Source organism: Anolis carolinensis, unplaced genomic scaffold (assembly GCF_035594765.1).
Source record: "Anolis carolinensis isolate JA03-04 unplaced genomic scaffold, rAnoCar3.1.pri scaffold_13, whole genome shotgun sequence".
NCBI classification, from domain to species: Eukaryota; Metazoa; Chordata; class Lepidosauria; order Squamata; family Dactyloidae; genus Anolis; species Anolis carolinensis.
Window position 1 is genome coordinate 14,547,013 of NW_026943824.1, and position 20,462 is coordinate 14,567,474.

The following is a 20,462-nucleotide window of genomic DNA, read 5'->3' on the forward strand; positions in this document are numbered from 1 at the left end:
TGGTTTCTGCCAGAGTCTTTGAAGTTCAATCTTGAGGTCCTGATAGCGGCTGAGTTTTTCCTGTTGTTTTTCATCTATGCGACTGTCACCTGGGATGGCAACATCAATGATCCAAACCTTGTTCTTTTCCACAACTGTGATGTCTGGTGTGTTGTGTTCCAGAACTTTGTCAGTCTGGATTCGGAAGTCCATTATTATTATTATTATTATTATTATTATTATTATTATTATTATTATTATCCAATCTGGACACAGAATATCGAGAACACAGATATTCTGGACCATGCTGACAACCATTATATTGCAGGCTGTTATGAATAATGTGAGTTGAAGTCCAAAACACCTGGAGAGACAAAGTTTTCCCATGTCTGCTTTAAAGTAAACATGAATGTTGCAGACTGAAATGAGTGGATGATGAAAGGAAAGGGACGGCTGCCGTCACAGACTGGCTCTCGACCCAAAAGGTCCAGCTGTTCCACAATCGCCTTTTGAGTGGGCAGCTTTGGGAAGTAGGGATGGCTTCCCACGAGCATCTGGAGAGGAAGGAAAAGGGAAACTATGACTCTTAGGGCCACCAAAGTGACTCCAGGGACTTCCTCATTGCTTTGCCAAAGAAGGAGGGCTTTTCCTGAGCAGCTGGAAGCCCCGCCTGATGTAGGGCTGGGCAGAGGGACAGTGGGCGGTCAGTCTGGGCCCGAGAGGGCAGCTGACCCCTGGCTCGGCCTCCTCCTCTTCTTCCTCTTTGGGCCATGGCTCGGGCGGCTCCTCCAGGGGCCCTGGAGCTCCTCCTGCGTAAGTCCCGGGAAGGGGTGGGCAGAGACCCCGGGGACCCCTTGGGAGGCTGGACCTCTTCCTCTCTCCTCTGGATCCTGGTTTCAGAGGGTCACAGAATCTCCCCAGAAGGATCCCATCTGCCCTTCTGTAGATTGGGCCCCCTCCCACTGAAGAAAATTAGAGTTGGAAGGGGCACCCAAAGGTCATCCAGTCCAACCCCCTCCTGCCATAAAGAAATCCTTGGATTTGTCGTCGAAAGCTTTCATGGCTGGAATCACGGCGTTGCTGTGAGTTTTCTGGGCTGTATGTTGGCGCAGTGTGTTAAAGCGCTGAGCTGCTGAACTTGCATACTGAAAGGTCGCAGGTTCGAATCCGGGGAGCAGAGTGAGCGCCCGCTGTTAGCTCCAGCTTCTACCAACCTAGCAGTTCGAAAACATGTAAATGTGAGGAGATCAATAAGGAAGGTAATGGCGTTCCATGCAGTCGTGCCGGCCACATTTTTTTTTTCGTGTCAAGAGTAACCTGAGTTGCTTCTGGAGTGAGAGAATTGGCCGTCTGCAAGGACGTTGCCCAGGGGACGCCTGGATGTTTTGATGTTTTTACCATCCTTGTGGGAGGCTTCTCTCATGTCCCTGCATGGAGCTGGAGCTGACAGAGGGAGCTCATCCGCACTCTCACCGGGTGGGATTTGAACCTGGCAGCTTTCAGGTCAGCAACCCAACCTTCAAGTCACGAGGCTTTTATCCTCTAGGCCAGGGGTCTTCAAACTTTTAAAGTGGAGGGCCGGTTCATGGTACCTCAGATTGCTGAGGGGCCGAATTATCATTTGGAAAAAAAAATGAACGAATTCCTATGCACACTGCACATGTCTTATTTGTAGTACAAAAAACCCCAACAACAATCATTTATTTATTTATTTGCTAGATTTATACTCCACCCTCTCTCACCCCAAAGGAGACTCAGAGCGGCTTACAAGTTGTATGTACATACACTATATTATATTATTAGCATAGCACAATATTAGCATTATATATTACTACATTGTACTATACCACTGTACCATATTATTATTAGTAATATTACATTTAATATATAATATATAATTAATATTATTATATTATACAATATTATTACATTGTATTAATATTATTATTAGCCGCCCTGAGTCCCCTACTGGGTGGGAAGGTCGGGGTAGAAATACCGTAATAAATAAATATTATATTGGATTACATTATAATATTATTATTATATGTATACACAATATATTATATTATTACCATAGCACAATATTAGTAAATGAATGAACAATACAATATTTAAAAATAAAAACAATTTTAACCAATATAAACCTATCAGGATTTCAATGGGAAGTGTGGGCCTGCTTCTGCCCAATGGGATAGTCAAGTTAAGTAGGATTGTTGTTGTTGTGTGCCTTCAAGTCATTTCAGACTTTTGGCAAGCCTAAGTCTAAAACTGAGGGCGGGGGCCGGGTAAATGACCTTGGAGGGTCGCATCCGGCCCCCGGGCCTTAGTTTGGGGACCCCTGCCCTACAGGGTAACCTTTTCTGCTTGGGATTTCTAGAGGAACATATTTTAGGAAACGCCTAAGTCCTCCGATCTAATTCTATGTCCAGCTTCCAGCCGATGTTGATTATAAAGTCATGCTGCTTAAGGTCAGGGGAAACCTTTACCTTTACCTATGTTGCAATTAATCACATTGATTGGCATTGAAAAGCCTTGCAGCTTCAACGCCTAGCTGCTTCCTCCCTGGGGGAATCCTTTGCTGGGAGGTGTTAGCTGACCCTGATTAATAATCTGTCTTATATGGCAGCGTAGAAGGGCCCTAAGACATTTCCTGGAGACCAGGGTTCAAATCCCTGTATGGCCTTGGAAACCTTGGGCAAGTCACACTCTCTCAACCTTTAACGAAGACAGTCCATTTTGGACATAGCACTCTTGCATAAAAGCGGACCTGCAAATGTCTCAAAAGGGTTGGATAAACCTCCTTAAGGCTGCGTTGTTGAAGGCTTTCATAGCCGGAATCATTGGGTTGCTGTGAGTTTTCCGGGCTGTCTGGCCATGTTCCAGAAGCATTCTCTCCTGATGTTTCACCCACATCTATGGCAGGCATCCCCAGAGGTTGTGAGGTATACTGGAAACTAAATCAGTGAGGTTTATATATCTGTGGAATAATGTCCAGTGTGGGAGAAAGAACTTTTTTATGTTGCTGTGAGTTTTCCAGGCTGTCTGGCTATGTTCCAGAAGCATTCTCTCCTGATGTTTCACCCACATCTATGGCAGGCATCCCCAGAGGTTGTGAGGTATACTGGAAACTAAATCAGTGAGGTTTATATATCTGTGGAATAATGTCCAGTGTGGGAGAAAGAACTTTTTTATGTTGCTGTGAGTTTTCCAGGCTGTCTGGCTATGTTCCAGAAGCATTCTCTCCTGATGTTTCACCCACATCTATGGCAGGCATCCCCAGAGGTTGTGAGGTATACTGGAAACTAAATCAGTGAGGTTTATATATCTGTGGAATAATGTCCAGTGTGGGAGAAAGAACTTTTTATGTTGCTGTGAGTTTTCCAGGCTGTCTGGCTATGTTCCAGAAGCATTCTCTCCTGATGTTTCACCCACATCTATGGCAGGCATCCCCAGAGGTTGTGAGGTATACTGGAAACTAAATCAGTGAGGTTTATATATCTGTGGAATAATGCCCAGGGTGAGAGAAATAACTTTTTTATGTTGGATACAAGTGTGAATTTTGCAATTAATCCACCTTGATCAGCATTGAAAAGCCATGCAGATTCAAGGCCTGTCTGCTTCCTGCCTGGGGGAATCCTTTGTTAGGAGGTGTTAGCTCACCCTGGTTCTCTTGCCTGCTTCCCTCAGCCTTCCTCTCCTCCAAAGTAAACATCCCCAAGTACAGTAGAGTCTGACTTATGCAACACTCGCTTATCCAACGTTCTGGATTATCCAACGCATTTTTGTAGTCAATGTTTTCAATACATCGTGATATTTTGGTGCTAAATTCGTAAATACAGTAATTACTACATAGCATTACTGCATATTGAACTACTTTTTCTGTCAAATGTGTTGTATAACATGATGTTTTGGTGCTTAATTTGTAAAATCATAGCCTAATTTGATGTTTAATAGGCTTCTCCTTAATCCCTCCTTATTATCCAACATATTCGCTTATCCAACGTTCTACCGGCCCGTTTATGTTGGATAAGTGAGACTCTACTGTAATTATATTCTCCTGCAGAAGCAACATGTTGCATTCACCTTTTCCTTGTTGTGATCGAGGTGACCTCCCCTCCAGGACTTTGTAAAAGATAGTTCAAAAATCAAGACTTTATGTTCTATATTCCATATATTTATAGTAGAAGGTGATTGGGACTTTTTACTGGAGTTACTGTGGATTATCCCTGCACTCTGAGGCAAGAGATAACAACTTCATGAATTGTGAAATCATACTGTTAGGACTCCACTTCTATATTGGGTTCCCCAGATGTTGTAAACTTCGTTTTTATCAAATGTTTTCTATTGTTTATATCATTCATGATTCCCCTTTATGCAATGTCACCTACCTTTATGGATTCTCCTTTATTTCCTTGAAATCTACCTATCGGCTAATATGTATTTATACTCTTTGGGATCCCCGGAAAATATGTGTTTTTCCCAGCTGGGTTTATATTCCAACTTTATTTTTAATTTTCATTTTATCCCATATAATTGTCAGATCATGAAATCAAATGGGAAATATTATGACCCCAACCTGAACTCTAGCCCCATGACTCAGACCTCCCTTCCCAAAAACAAAAGGATAATCTGCCACAGTTTAATCCCATCTCATTCCGATCGCATGGACAATATAGGGCGAGTCACCAAACTCCTAAAAGTGACTCGCCCCCAAGGCAAACATTGTCACATCTCAGGCCAGGACGCCGCTGGAAGGCACCCTGTGGGGCCGTCAATGATGGCTCATCACCACCCATCACCACTTCCCGTCTGACACCCCAAAGACATATCTAAAATCTGTGAACGTGACAGGACCCCGGACATCCTTGATGGGTGTCATTAATTCCTTTAGAAATCGGCTGGGCCAGAATTAATCAGATATTTCCTGTCCGGTCACCCCATTGTCTCAATAGCTCCCGCCTCCTCCTCTCTGATTGGCCCGAGAGGGGACAAAAAGCGGCTCCCCATTGGGCCAGCAGAGCAAGGCGGGAAACGAAAGCCCGCCTCGTTCAACCTCTCAGCCTATCCGCGATCAGATGGGCAGGGAAGCGGGGCGGGAGATTCAAAGGGCTGTCAGACCGAAACATTGTATAAATATGGCTTTATTTGAAACATATGTTACGCTAGTAGATTGAATGATCACTATTAGCGTCCTTTTCAGCTGAATTGCTCAATAAAAACTCCTTGGCGGATTTTCCTTCAACTTGGCGGACCTTCTTCATTTCAGGCTTCAGGTTGTATTGCGGCTTATATTCTCCTTTTGGCTTCGCCAAGGTCCGTTCCCTCAGGACCGGATCGGCTCTCTCCTTAAGGGGCCCGATCCCCTAAAACGCGGTCGATAACATAATTTGGCTTTACCACGAAGGGACTTGCTTGGAAGTTCCAAAAACCAATTTTTTTAGGCTAAAATTCCAAGCGGCGACCTTGGTCCAGATATTCTGGGACAGGTTGGGGAGAGAAACGGCTGCAAGGAGGGCCCTCCGACCAACAATTTGACCTCATTTCACATCCAAATTTCTCTGGCAGTCCCTTTCTCTCTCTAGATCTGATTCAGGGTACTGAACAAAGGAGCCAGATAGGAGGAAGCAGATTTTTAGCTCCCCGAAGGAAAGGCGCCAACGTGAAACAGGGGACGCCCTGTAAAAATAAAAGGGAACCGGCCCCGTTGTTGAGACCCAGGTGGGCGGAGTCCTGGAGGTATTGCACTTCGGATCAGGGCTCGGTAACAAATTCCTGGTGAAACACGGGAAGATCTGGCACCCGGGGGACGTGTGAGAACAGTCTGGCTTGTAAGATTACAGGTTCAAGAATCGCGGGGTAGGGGAACGGTTGTGTTCCCGGGGCACCTGCGGATTCCACGGACGCCAGCCATCCAGTCTTGGTGAAGGGAACTCTCGGTAGGACGAGCTGACCTGGCCGGTTGGGTGAGTCGTTACTCTGTTAACTGTCAGGTACTGGGCAGGGGATGAGCCAAGAATGGGTGTTTGTTCAAGCACGTCTAGGGTGTCCCACCCCAGCAGACATCCCCAGGGATTCTCCATTGGGAAAGATCCTGGCCAATTGGGGTGGGCTTTGCATCGAAAAACATGGTGCAGGCCAGGTTGGGCTAACTCAGAGCACATAAGTGGCCCCTTGTGGCCCTTGAAGGGGGAACAGCTTGCCCCCCCCTTTTGCTCGAGTCGCCGAATTCGGAGTGTTGACCTAAGGTGACTCGCCAGGGGGAGGGCAAGTGGTCCCAACTTGCTTATGCTGCAATGTTCATGGCCCTAAGCCAGGGAGAGAATCGGAGGGGGGGAGGGGGGCCCACGTCTTCCCATGCAGAGATTTGGGCTCCAAAAACAGCCCCCCAAAGATTCCCCCCTAGACCCTTTTCCCCTTACCCCCTCCTCCAGAGGATTTTCTGGACACATTTGCTTGCCTTCTCCCCACCCCATCAGCCCCCTCCTCCAATCCCCATCCCCACCTTTTCTCCTCACCCTGAGTCCTACACTGATCCAGGACTCCCAAATTGGCCTTCCAAGGGAACCCTTACTTCAGGGATCCCCCCCCCCCAAGAAATTCCCCTCCAGAGAGTTCAGCCCAGTCTAACGTGAAGGAGGGCTCCCAGCCCCCTCCCCTCTCACCCCGAAACACACCTGATCCAAAACACTGTTCACACTCTCTCAGCCCCCATCCCAGCCGTTCCTTTGAAGCCTGATGCCCCCCCCCCCAAATTGTATCTGCCCCTGCCACTCAACTCCTGCCACATTCTGAGTTTTCCTCAGATGGGAAGAATCGCCCCACCATCCCCCTCCTTCTCTTGCCCCCACCAGGCTCTCTCTCTCTCTCTCTCTCTCTCTCTCTCTCTCTCTCTCTCTCTCTCTCTGCGCTCATTCCTCTCTTGGAGAGACAGGAGAAGGAGGGGCCGCGGGGAGATTGTGCAAAGAGGACACTTTTTTCCTCTTCCTGTTTTTGGAGGGGCAAAGGGGGGAGAAGATTCAGTCCTGAAGCCTGCCATCAAGATCTATAGTTCTCCAAGGATTGCTTCCTTCTTTCAAATCAAATCTTCTCCAACTTGATATTCTGCCTTGCCTACCCTCAAATTGTACCCTTTTTTTCTTTTCTCTCTCTCTCTTCCCCGGCCTGAGTGAAAATCTCTCTCTCTCCCTCAAATCTCAAATCCATTTCTCCTCTCCTTCCTCTCTTCTCACCTTTTAAAATCCCTTATTTCCCTTTGTTCCCATTTTCTAGACACTATCCCTAAGATTTTACCTCAGTGTTGTCTTATATTTCCTTTGGTCCTTACAAAAGGGGGGAGGGGGGCCATTCCTTTAGCCGCTTCTGTTTCTTAATTTCCCCTTTTTCTTTCTTTCCCATCTGGGAAGCATGGCAAAGGATTTGGGTGGGGGAAGGGGACTCCCAGAAAAGTGTTGATTAAATTTTGTGTGTTTATGTAATGTGTGGGCTGTAAACTCTTCTCTACTCATCCCTTTGCCTTAAAAGCCACCAGTGATATATAGTTTTCTGGGAAGGAGGGCTGGAATGGACTAGCTTAGTGCTATGCTCTCTCTCTCTCCCTTTTCTTCTGTGCCATCTCACCTCCCTATTTTCAAAGGTTCAAGCCCTAATATTTTGTGAGACCCCCCCCCCCCCAGAGAAAACCTGCTGCTTCTGTGGTTTTAACTTTTTCTTGTCTCTCTCTCCTCAAGCCTCCCTTATCTTAGAGAGAAAAGGGGGGGATGGAAGAATTGATGTATTTTTCTATATGTGAGTTTTTTTTCTCTCTCTCTCTCTCTCTTCCACTTCATGTTTTCCTAGGCCGAAATGCACTTCAACATTCTCCTTTTTCAAAGCTCCCCCCCCCTTCCTTCCCAGCATCCCCATTTCTCCTTATAAACATTCAGTCAAAATCCTGGTTTACTTTTATAGTGAAGGCACTCTTTCACTCTCCACAGTTCCCCAACAATCTCCTTTCTTCCTTTCGGGTCCTTCTCCCTCCCTTTCCCTGAGTGCATGCGTGTGAATGTTTTAAAAAATCCCTCTAACTGCCTTTAATTATGAGGGGGGTCAGTACAGAGTCCAGGGGACCTTCCAGGCACAGCTGAAGAGATCCAGAGGACCGGACCCAACCACCTGACTGAGGACATCAGACCAGACTGCAAGACCCATAATCCATACCTGCCATCATGAACAGTTCTAAGACCTGGGTAGGGGCTCTCGGAGTGCGCTGTGGATTTCATGCAGCAGCTAGAACCCAGAGGCCATTGGAGATGGTCCTGTGAGGGTAAGCCCGGACCCCCAGTCACCCAGAAGAGACAGCCCCACCTGTGGCTGATCTGAGACCCCCACGGGGGAAGCAGCCCCATCTGCCTGGCTCAGGGGCTAGAGACTAAGACACTGCTGAAAGGATTCTTGCACATGGCAGGCTTTTATGGCCAGACCACCGTATGGTGCCCTCCAGCTGGCCTGGTTCTGCCCTGGCAAAGGGCTACTGAGTGCAGGTCTGCCTTTGACGCTGCCAAGGAGGCCCTCATGACATCACCAGGGGACAGAATTGGCCGCCATGGCAGAAGATGTCCCAGAAGAAATGAACAGGATTCTACCAGTGACCACCATGAGGGAAGGATGTTCCACTTTCACCAGAGCTGTGCCAAGGAAGGACCCCAGGACTGCTGGAGCCCTCACAAGGTATGAGTGACTTCCCTGACTAACCCCACCACGGGAGGGAGGGGGGCTTATAATCTGTCCTTAGTTTCCCTAGGCACTCTCTCCTTTCCGTCTCCTCTGTTGGAGTGCTGGACCTGCCTGCAGTCACCAGGAGGCGCCGTGCTGTGAGGCGCAGAAGCTGTGCCCAGTTGCCCCCAGCTGCCAACTACAAAGGGGGGCCCAAGCTGCAGCCAAGAAAAGGCAGCCAAATGGGAGTACTGCATCACAGCCTCCATCATCCCCAGCCCTCACCACCTCCACCTTCATGCTCCATTTCCCATGACTCCAGACCAAGGGACATCTGTTTCAACACCATGGGATCACCCACCACTGACTGAACCTCAGCTTTCACCTCTTCAAGCTCCTGCCCTCCAACAAAAAGGCACAATCTGATCTACCAAGGCAGAGGCCCTGCATGCAGTGAAATGTCGGGGCTTTGGGAAATGTTCATAGCCATTTCCAAGCCCCGAAGGGGGGAAAATGTGATCGAGGTGACCTCCCCTCCAGGACTTTGTAAAAGATAGTTCAAAAATCAAGACTTTATGTTCTATATTCCATATATTTATAGTAGAAGGTGATTGGGACTTTTTACTGGAGTTACTGTGGATTATCCCTGCACTCTGAGGCAAGAGATAACAACTTCATGAATTGTGAAATCATACTGTTAGGACTCCACTTCTATATTGGGTTCCCCAGATGTTGTAAACTTCGTTTTTATCAAATGTTTTCTATTGTTTATATCATTCATGATTCCCCTTTATGCAATGTCACCTACCTTTATGGATTCTCCTTTATTTCCTTGAAATCTACCTATCGGCTAATATGTATTTATACTCTTTGGGATCCCCGGAAAATATGTGTTTTTCCCAGCTGGGTTTATATTCCAACTTTATTTTTAATTTTCATTTTATCCCATATAATTGTCAGATCATGAAATCAAATGGGAAATATTATGACCCCAACCTGAACTCTAGCCCCATGACTCAGACCTCCCTTCCCAAAAACAAAAGGATAATCTGCCACAGTTTAATCCCATCTCATTCCGATCGCATGGACAATATAGGGCGAGTCACCAAACTCCTAAAAGTGACTCGCCCCCAAGGCAAACATTGTCACATCTCAGGCCAGGACGCCGCTGGAAGGCACCCTGTGGGGCCGTCAATGATGGCTCATCACCACCCATCACCACTTCCCGTCTGACACCCCAAAGACATATCTAAAATCTGTGAACGTGACAGGACCCCGGACATCCTTGATGGGTGTCATTAATTCCTTTAGAAATCGGCTGGGCCAGAATTAATCAGATATTTCCTGTCCGGTCACCCCATTGTCTCAATAGCTCCCGCCTCCTCCTCTCTGATTGGCCCGAGAGGGGACAAAAAGCGGCTCCCCATTGGGCCAGCAGAGCAAGGCGGGAAACGAAAGCCCGCCTCGTTCAACCTCTCAGCCTATCCGCGATCAGATGGGCAGGGAAGCGGGGCGGGAGATTCAAAGGGCTGTCAGACCGAAACATTGTATAAATATGGCTTTATTTGAAACATATGTTACGCTAGTAGATTGAATGATCACTATTAGCGTCCTTTTCAGCTGAATTGCTCAATAAAAACTCCTTGGCGGATTTTCCTTCAACTTGGCGGACCTTCTTCATTTCAGGCTTCAGGTTGTATTGCGGCTTATATTCTCCTTTTGGCTTCGCCAAGGTCCGTTCCCTCAGGACCGGATCGGCTCTCTCCTTAAGGGGCCCGATCCCCTAAAACGCGGTCGATAACATTGTTATGCTTTAAAAACTATTTTAAGTTCATTGTTTGGCTTAAAACATACTTTATTTAATCACAGTTGCAACCTAGTTTTTGTTGTTCCTTATGTTGCCAGATTGCATTTCCCCCTTGCTACGTTTTCCATGCATTCTTGGTCCAGTTATTGTTTAAATATAACACTTTATGTAATTGCTATTGCTTTCTAGCTCAGGTTTGTTGTCTCCGATGTTGCGAAACTAGCAGGCATGGGCAAACCTCGGCCATCCAGATGTGGACTACAACTCCCACAATTCCTAACAGGGATTTCATAGCCTTGAGTTAAAGCACAACAAGAGGTTCCAAACTGCATTAATTGCATAGTGTAGATGCGTCTTTCAACTGCCACCCATAAACTGCCACCCCTTTTTTTCTTTGGCAGATAAAGTCACCGACCCTGGCAACTCCGAAGAGAACTGGGAGGCCATCCAACGCTTCAGCGACCAAGTCAACGCAGAAGCCGACGGGTGAGAAAAGCAAAACTTTGGATACAGTTTGCAAAAATAGCCGGGGTGCATCTACATTGCACAGTTAGTGCAGTTTGATGCCACTTTAACTGCCAGGATTGTATGCAACAAAGTTGTGGTTTGACACTCTTTGGCAGAGAAGGCTCCAAACCTTTTTTGCAGCTCTCAAAATCCCATTGTGCTGAGTCATGGCGACTCAAGTACAGTAGAGTCTCACTTATCCAACACTCGCTTATCCAACGTTCTGGATTATCCAACGCATTTTTGTAGTCAATGTTTTCAATACATCGTGATACTTTGGAGCTAAATTCGTAAATAAATGAATCAATCTGGAGATCAAGCCATAAGAAATAAGATACAAATGTTATATAGTATATAGGATGGAATGGATAAAGATACAGTAAAGTCTCACTTATCCAACATAAACAGGCCGGCAGAATGTTGGATAAGCGAATATGTTGGATAATAAGGAGGCATTAAGGAAAAGTCTATTAAACATCAAATTAGGTTATGATTTTACAAATGAAGCACCAAAACATCATGTTAGACAACAAATTTGGCAGAAAAAGTAGTTCAATATGCAGTAATGCTTTGTTGTAATTACTGTATTTATGAATTTAGCACCAAAATATCACGATATATTGAAAACATTGACTACAAAAATGCGTTGGATAATCCAGAACGTTGGATAAGCGAGTGTTGGATAAGTGAGACTCTACTGTATGTAAAAAGAAAACAATCCTCGTGGTGGTGGTGGGAATTGTAAATGTTTTGTATGTCTACAGTATGTATTTTTTGTGTTTTTAAAAAAATTGTATTATCAATGTTTTCAATACATCGTGATATTTTGGTGCTAAATTCGTAAATACAGTCATTACTACATAGCATTACTGCGTATTGAACTACTTTTTCTGTCAATTTTGTTGTATAACATGATGCTTTGGTGCTTAAGTTGTAAAATCATAACCTATTTTGATGTTTAATAGGCTTTTTCTTAATCTCTCCTTATTATCCAACATATTTGCTTATCCAACAGTCTGCTGGCCCGTTTATGTTGGATAAGTGAGACTCTACTGTAGTATCAAACTGCATTAATTCCACAGTCTGTCCACAAAAGGGAAGTCAAACTCTGCGGCTTTGATAGTCTAGGCTTCGCTTCCTTCAGAGCAAAGAAAATATCTTTGTAGCTGTTTGCAAGAAGGGAATTGGCTCTTTGGGAACTTTTTTGTCTTTAAAAGTAGCATAAAGGGCTGGCAAAGGGCCTTGACCTATATTAGATGCCAAGGCCCCTTCTTCACTGCCAGATAAAATCCATATTATCTGCTTTGAACTGGATTATATGGCTGTGTAGGGTTAAGTCCAGTCGTGTCCAACTCTGGGGGTTGGTGCTCATCTCCATTTCTAAGCCGAAGAGCCGGCGTTGTCCATAGACACCTCCAAGGTCATGTGACCAGCATGACTCCATGGAGTGCCGTTACCTTCCTGCCAAAGCGGTACCTATTGATCTACTCACATTTTCATGTTTTCGAACTGCTAGGTTGGCAGAAGCTGGGGCTAACAGCAGGAGCTCACCCTGCTCCCCGGATTTGAACCTGCGACCTTTTGGTCAGCAAGTTCAGCAGCTCAGCGCTTTAATACACAGCACCATCGGGGCCTCTACCGGGGGCTCATTATATGAGTCTACGGCTGTGTAGACTCATATAATCCAGTTCAAAGCAGGTACAGTAGAGTCTCACTTATCCAACGTTCTGGATTATCCAACGCATTTTTGTAGTCAATGTTTTCAATACATCGTGATATTTTGGTGCTAAATTCATAAATACAGTACAGTAGGGTCTCACTTATCCAACATAAACGGGCCAGCAGAATGTTGGATAAGTGAATATGTTGGATAATAAGGAGAGATTAAGAAAAAGCCTATTAAACATCAAAATAGGTTATGATTTTACAAATTAAGCACCAAAACATCATGTTACACAACAAATTTGACAGAAAAAGTAGTCCATTACATATTAATGCTATGTAGTAATTACTGTATTTACGAATTTAGCACCAAAATATCATGATATATTGAAAACATTGACTACAAAAATGCGTTGGATAATCCAGAACATTGGATAAGTGAGACTCTACTGTAATATGATAATCTGGATTATATGGTAGTGTAGAAGGGACCTAACAGTTCCATTGTATTTGATGATGATGATGATGGTGATGATAATTTATGATATTTCCCAAAATATGTTTTCTTGATCTCAGCAAAACAAACACAAAAGTGTGGCTCAGGCCCCTTCCACACTATCCCTATATCCCAGGATCCGATCCCAGATTATCTGGCAGTGTAGACTCATAATCCAGTTCAAAGCAGATAATCTGGGATCAGATCCTGGGATATAGGGCAGTGTAGATCCAGCCCCAGTGAGACCCAGTGAAGGTTTATCCTTGCAGTGAAATGGCAGACAAAGGTTTGAGGCAATGAGACAAAGAGAGTTCCGGTGGCTGTAGAAAAAATGACGTTTATTCTCAGTGGCCAGAGAAAATCTATATATATAAGAGAGTGATGGCATCAGGGCAGCGGACAAAACAACAAAACTACAGGCCCCCCAACCTCGAAATTTGACAACACAACCCATCATCCACGCCTCTAGGTTGATACAACAAAAAGAAAAATAAAGTCCTAATTAGAGGGAGAGGAATAATTGTTTTTATCCAATTGCTGCCAGTTTGAAGACTAAGCTTCGCCCACTTGGTCTCCTAGCAACCTATTCAGCCCAGGGGACAGGCACAGTTGGGCCTCACTTAGGCCTCTTCCACAGATTATCACATTTTAACTGGATTATATGGCAGTGTAGACTCAAGGCCTTTCCACACAGCTATATAACCCGTTTAGAATCTTATATTATCTGCTTTGAACTGGTTTATCTTGACTCCACACTGCCATATAATCCACTTCAGTGTGCATACTAAACATAAAGACAACCATACAACAGACATTCAATACCACCACTACCTCAACAATTTCTCACCAACACCACCAGACAACGCCACAGCAACTGTCAAGGACAGAACACCACAAGATTCAAAGTAACAGAGTTTATTAGATTACAGAACTCAAAAAATGCCCGTAAAACACAAGGGCCAGGCAGTATTTGCCTTTAGGAGCAAAAAGGGACAAAAATAAATGTTCAAAAGATAAACCGGATTAAACCGGAGTTTAATCCGGGTAAAAACAAACTACTTGCTTCAGCCTGGAGATAAACAAACGAAAGCCAAGGAACAAAAGATACAAAGAATGCAACTAATTGGCAGCAGATTCCTCTCTGCTGCCAACACTGTGCTTAGAGTAACTTGCGTCGCTCCCACACACACACAGCAGACAGGATTTCCAACACGAGCAGATCAGCCAAGGATTGTAGCAGTAGAGTAGACCAGTTCCGTTCCGTAGATCAAAGCCAGAAGCAGACGTTTGTAGTTTTCCAAGTCCAAGAAGGGGGGAAGACAAGCCGTGGTCAGTTCAGTCCGAGTTTTCAAAGCAGGAGATGGCGTCCGTCAAGAAGACGACGGAAGGTCAAGCTAATAAGAGTAAGCACAGGTTTGCACAAACAAATGCCCACACAATTCCTCCCGCCGTCTGACCCTGAATTCCAAAACCACTTACGTCTCAGCACAGGAAAACACACCAGTCTTCAGGAAAGCGTCCCACACACACAGATCCCAAGCGTTTGTCCAGATTACCTTGCCCAACGCAATTTGCAATTGCTCCCAAGCCCCATTTTATGCCAGTTACAAATCCTCATCACTGTCAGCTGTCCTCCTTAACCCGGGCGTTTCCTCATCACTTTCCTCGTCAGAGCTGGAACACCTCTGACTACGCCCAACAGCATCTCCAGCTGTGGATCCCGTCCCATCCCTCCAGCTAAGCCATGGGTCTAATCCTGAAGGTCCCCATTCATCTTCTATCCCATCATGGCCAGTGGCACCCAATTCCTCCCTTACCCGAGTCCAATCCATCTCATCCTCCTCTGAGCTAACCAGCCCCTCCTCCATTCTCTCCGTAAACCCCTCGAAAGACTCTTCGTCAGATGGTGCTGCAAATATGTCTCGCAGTCTTTTTCTCTCTCGCTCCTCGAGAGTATCTGACTCTCGAGGAGTCTTACGCCCACGTCTGTCAGTAACAGAGCCATGAGGCTCAATCATAACAGCAACGCGTGGCTGGGCACAGCTAGTACAATATATTATATTATTAGCATATCATAATATTAGCATATATTACTATAATGTACTATAGCACTATACTGTAACATTATTAGTAATATGACATACAATATCTATATATATAAAAGGGTAATGAAATTTCGGCCTAGGACAAAACAATAAAACTACACATCCCAGAAACACTAAACTTGGCAACACAACCCCTCATCCATGCCTCTACATTCATACAAGAAAAAGCTCCAGCTACTCTAGAAAACGGCCAGGCTTTAAGAATGCAAAGCTATTCACTGCTATTCCACCTGGCCAACTAAGGATTCCCATAAGCCACAGCAACGCGTGGCCGGGCACAGCTAGTAAGCAAATAAGAAAAGAGACCTTCCCCTGTAATCAGGAAAGCGAAGGTGCCTAGACAAAGAAACACAGATCCTTATATACTATTTTGGCCTGCCTCTATCTACGTCACATAGGTATTATCCATCACCAATTAGTGTCAAAAAAGTCTTACTTGGCACTTAACTAAAAAGCTACCTTTGCATTTTCCTAAAATATAGACTTCTTCAAGACCTCTGACCCTCCATTAGGCGTTACCTCTGGAATTTCCTATCTAAGCTCTTAGGGGTTTTCATTAATTAAGGAGTCCCCCCTTATCTTAGCTGTCAGAGAGCCATTAGCACTCCCCCCATGGCGCCAGGTCTTACCTTGACATCCCAAAAAGCCTTAATTTGTCTCTTGTCCATTAGCTTATCTATTCTTGTTGACACTTAACATATGTCCTTGGAACACAGTGTGAACTTTGGTCTTTGCTATGGGGAGAGATCTATTTGCTAGGGCAGAATGTATTTTTGGCTATAGGCACACAATTCTGCTTGGGATTATATTTTTCCTATTTCTATTTCTTAACATGATTACATTCAATATATAGTTTCCAATACAAGCATTATATTTTCCCAATACACCTTCATCAGCAGCATTGGGTGAAAATATATTTTAGCAACAATAAAAAGCGCAGACTCCAAATAAGTATTTTGTCTGCTTCTCCGCTTGCAACAATCCCATGAAGGTTTCCTTAGTCGGAGGTGGCTTTGGCCAGTTCCTCTGTTAATTTCCACTTTGGAAGGATAGAACGTAGAAGAAGAAATGCTGATCTCTTCTTCCCTTTTTCCTCAGCCCTTCCGTCGCTCTCCGTTTGCTGGAGCATAAGATCCAGTCGCCACAGGAAATCGAGGCACTCCGAGCCCTGACCGTAAGTGGCACCACAATATTGAGCCTTCTTTGCTTCCTTTGACCCCAAAGAAATGAGATGCACCAGGGCTGTATGGCCATGTCCCAGAAGCATTCCCTCCTGACATTTCACCCACATCTATGGCAGACATCCGCAGAGGTTGTGAGCTCTGTTGGAAACTTGGCAAGTGGGGTTTATATATTTGTGGAATGTTCAGTGTGGGAGAAAGAACGGTCTGCTTTGAGGCAAATGTGAATGTTGCAATGATTAGCATTGAATGGCCTTGCGGCTTCAAAGCTTGACTGCTTCCTGCCTGGGGGGGGGAATTCTTTGTTAGGAGGTGTTACCTGCCTCTGATTGTTTCCTCCCAACAAAGGATTACTCCAACCAGGAAGCAGCCAGGATTTGAAGCTGCAAGGCTTTTTTTGGTGCTAATCAATGTGATGAATCACAACATTCACACCTGCCTCCAACAGACAAAAGTTCTTTCTTCCGTCTTAGATGTTCCACAGATATATAAACCCCACTTGCCTAGTTTTCAACAGATCACACAGCCTCTGAGGATGTCCGCCATAGATGTGGGTGAAACGTCAGGAGAGAATGCTTCTGGAACATGGCCATACAGCCTGGAAAACTCACAGCAGCCTAGTGATTTTGGCCATGAAAGCCTTCGACAACATAAGAGTGCAAATTGCAATTCCCAGGCTTCCACAGCAGTGAGCTATGGTGGTTAAAGTGGCGTCAAACTGCATCAGTTCTATTGTGTAGATGCACCCTGGTGGGCTGAAAGAAACTGTTGTGATGCCCTTGCGAAGGGTGGCCCCCATAGACATCAGTGAACCTAGGTTTGAAAAATGGCCTCTGCATCCCATTTGTTTCAAGGTTTTTCTTCCTTCCTTCCTTCCTTCCTTCCTTCCTTCCTTCCTTCCTTCCTCCTTTCCTTCTCCTTCCTTCCTTCTTCCTTCTTCCTTCCTTTTCTCCTTCCTATTCTCCTTCCTTCCTTCCTCCCTTCCTTCCTTTTCTCCTCCCTCCCTCCTTTCCTTCTTGCTTTTTCTTCCTTCCTTCCTCCCTCTCTTCCTTCTTCCTTTCCTTCTCCTTCCTTCCTTCTTCCTTCTTCCTTCCTTACTTCCTTCCTTCCTATTCTCCTTCCTTCCTTCCTCCCTCTCTTCCTTCCTCCTTTCCTTCTCCTTCCTTCCTTCTTCCTTCCTTCCTTCCTTCCTTCCTTCCTTCCTTTTCTCCTTCCTATTCTCCTTCCTTCCTTCCTCCCTTCCTTCCTTCCTTTTCTCCTCCCTCCTTTCCTTCTTGCTTTTTCTTCCTTCCTTCCTTCCTCCTTTCCTTCTCCTTCCTTCCTCCCTCCCTTCCTTCCTTTTCTCCTCCCTCCCTCCTTTCCTTCTTGCTTTTTCTTCCTTCCTTCCTCCCTCTCTTCCTTCCTTCTTTCCTTCTCCTTCCTTCCTTCTTCCTTCTTCCTTCCTTCCTTCCTATTCTCCTTCCTTCCTTCCTTCCTCTCTTCCTTCCTCCTTTCCTTCTCCTTCCTTCCTTCTTCCTTCTTCCTTCCTTCCTTCCTTTTCTCCTTCCTATTCTTCTTCCTTCCTTCCTCCCTCCCTTCCTTCCTTTTCTCCTCCCTCCCTCCTTTCCTTCTTGCTTTTTCTTCCTTCCTTCCTTCCTTCCTCCTTTCCTTCTCCTTCCTTCCTTCTTTCCTTCCTCCCTCCCTCCCTTCCTTTTCTCCTCCCTCCCTCCCTCCTTTCCTTCTTCCTCCTCCCTCCCTCCCTTCCTTCCTTCTCCCCTTCCTTCCTTCTCTCCTCCCTCTCTCCTTCCTTCCTTTCTTCCTTCCTTTCTTTCCAAGGTCCTGGAGATGTGCGTCAACCACTGCGGGGAGTCCTTCCACCACGAAATGGGCAAGTTCCGCTTTCTGAACGGTCTGATCAAAGTCCTCTCCCCAAAGGTGAGCCAAGGGGCCCTGTGCAAGGCTGCATGGAGGACCAAAGTGAGGCCAAACTGTCTTCGTTCCACCGTGTAGATGCGCCCTCTGAGCGTGAGCTTCTCTCCTTCTCAGTATCTGGGCTCCTGGTCCACGGAGCAAGTCAAGTCCCGCATCGTGGAGACCCTCTTCAGCTGGACCGTCTGGTTTCCTGAGGAAGTGAAGATCCGAGACGCTTATCAGATGCTGAAGAAACAAGGTCTGTGTTTTATTTTCCCTTCCCTCTTCGGTCACAAGTAGCGTCTGTCCACAAGGCGCCTGACCCAGAGTTTCCGGCCACTCGCTTTGCTTCTTTCCTCTTTGCGGAAGAAGGAGCATGCAGTTCTGCTATATGAACTTGGTGCAATTGGCACAACATTAAATGACATTTTCTTTGTATTTTAGGCTATATTTTGTATCAGTCCCCTGGTGCTAATCCTGCCCTTCTCAGTTTGTTGTCTTTGGGGCTGCATGAGCATGTTAAGAGTGCAATTCCAGCTGTAATACCTCCATCTTCTTTGGCCCAGGAATCGTAAAGCAAGACCCCAAATTGCCAGAGGACAGAATCCTTCCTCCTCCTTCGCCAAGACCAGCGGGATCCATTTTTGATGCCGATAATGAGAAATCCCAGGTAATCCCACCTTTTGCTCGGCGTCTTTATTATCTGCATCTATCTTTATTGTATTTTGCCTTATGTTATTTTAATAAGTGTTCATTTTAGCGGCTGAGTTTTTCCTGTTGTTTTTCGTCAGTGTCACCTGGGATGGCGACATCAACGATCCAAACCTTTTTCTTTTCCACAACTGTGATGTCTGGTGTGTTGTGTTCCAGAACTTTGTCAGTCTGGACTGGGAAGTCCCACAGTATCTTTGCATGCTCATTTTCCAAGACTTTTGCAGGTTTGTGATCCCACCAGTTCTTTGCTGCAGGGAGGTGGTACTTGGGGCATAAGTTCCGATGGATCATTTGGGCCACATAGTTGTGCCTCTGTTTGTAGTCTGTCTGTGTGATTTTCTTACAGCAGCTGAGAATATGATCCATGGTTTCGTCGGTTTCCTTGCACAGTCTGTATTTTGGGTCATCAGCTGATTTTTTGATCTTGGCCTGAATTGCCTTTGTCCTGTTGTCTTGCTCCTGGGCTGCAAGGATCAGGCCTTCTGTCTCCTTCAGGGACCCATTCGTGAGCCAGAGCCAGGTCTTCTCCTTGTCAGCTTTTCCTTCAATTTTGTCAAGGAACTTTCCATGCAATGTTTTGTTGTGCCAGCTGTCAGCTTTAGTTTGTAGTGCGGTTTTCTTGTACTGGTTTTTTGTCTGCTGTACTTTGAGGAGTTTCTGATTTTTGACTTCAATCAAAGCAGGTTGTTCACTTTGCTTTACATCTTCTGCCAGGGCATGTTCTCCTTCTTTGACTGTTTGTTTTACTTGTAAGAGTCCTCTGCCCCCTGATCTTCTAGGCAGATATAGCCGGTCAACATCACTGTGAGGGTGCAGTGAATGATGAATGGTCATGAGTTTTCTGGTTTTTCTGTCCAAATTGTCCAGTTCAGCCTGTGTCCAATTTATGATGCCAGCAGTATATCTTATGACAGGTATGGCCCAGGTGTTTATGGTCTTGATGGTGTTGCCTCCATTGAGCTTGCTTTTGAGAATTTTTCTGACCCTTTGTGTGTATTCTTTACTGACCACAGTCTTCACATGTTCATGCTTGATGTTGTCCAGCTGTAATATGCCCAGATATTTATAGGCCTCTGGCTGGTGACACTTTATTGTTTGGCCATTGGGCATATTTATGCCCTCACTTTCAATGATTTTCCTTTCTTCAATGCCACTGTCAAACATTTGTGCAAGCCAAACTCCATGCTGATATCAGTGCTAAAAATTCGGACAGTGTTAGTCAGAGATTCGATTTCAGTTTCCGTTTTCCCATACAGCTTCAGGTTTCTATGCAATGTTTTGTTATTGTTGTTGTTATTCCTATTTATTTTTTCTGCAGCTCTTAGCCAGGCTCTTGAAAAGCAAAAACCCGGAGGACTTGCAGGCAGCCAATAGGCTGATCAAGGGGCTGATCAAAGAGGTATGTGGACATTGATCGCAAAAGGGTCTGA

At 45.5% G+C, this 20,462-nt stretch overlaps 1 protein-coding gene and 1 long non-coding RNA gene across 2 annotated transcripts in view; one reads left to right on the forward strand and one right to left on the reverse strand.

Moving 5' to 3' along the window:
* Positions 1–248: 248 nt before the first annotated feature.
* gga2 (golgi associated, gamma adaptin ear containing, ARF binding protein 2) overlaps positions 249–20,462 on the forward strand; it is a 39,927-nt gene continuing 19,713 nt past the window's right edge. Inside the window, exons 1-7 of the mRNA XM_062964528.1 lie at positions 249–792; positions 10,879–10,963; positions 16,346–16,421; positions 18,244–18,342; positions 18,454–18,577; positions 18,885–18,988; positions 20,351–20,431. Of these exons, the coding sequence (XP_062820598.1) occupies positions 750–792; positions 10,879–10,963; positions 16,346–16,421; positions 18,244–18,342; positions 18,454–18,577; positions 18,885–18,988; positions 20,351–20,431 (612 nt within the window). The 5' untranslated portion in view covers positions 249–749. The remainder of the gene's footprint in view (positions 793–10,878; positions 10,964–16,345; positions 16,422–18,243; positions 18,343–18,453; positions 18,578–18,884; positions 18,989–20,350; positions 20,432–20,462) is intronic.
* On the reverse strand, positions 14,042–15,185 carry LOC134294207 (uncharacterized). Its single transcript, XR_010001179.1, has 2 exons — positions 14,622–15,185; positions 14,042–14,536 (listed from the first exon to the last, which is right to left on the reverse strand). It is a non-coding gene; the product is annotated as an uncharacterized LOC134294207 (long non-coding RNA).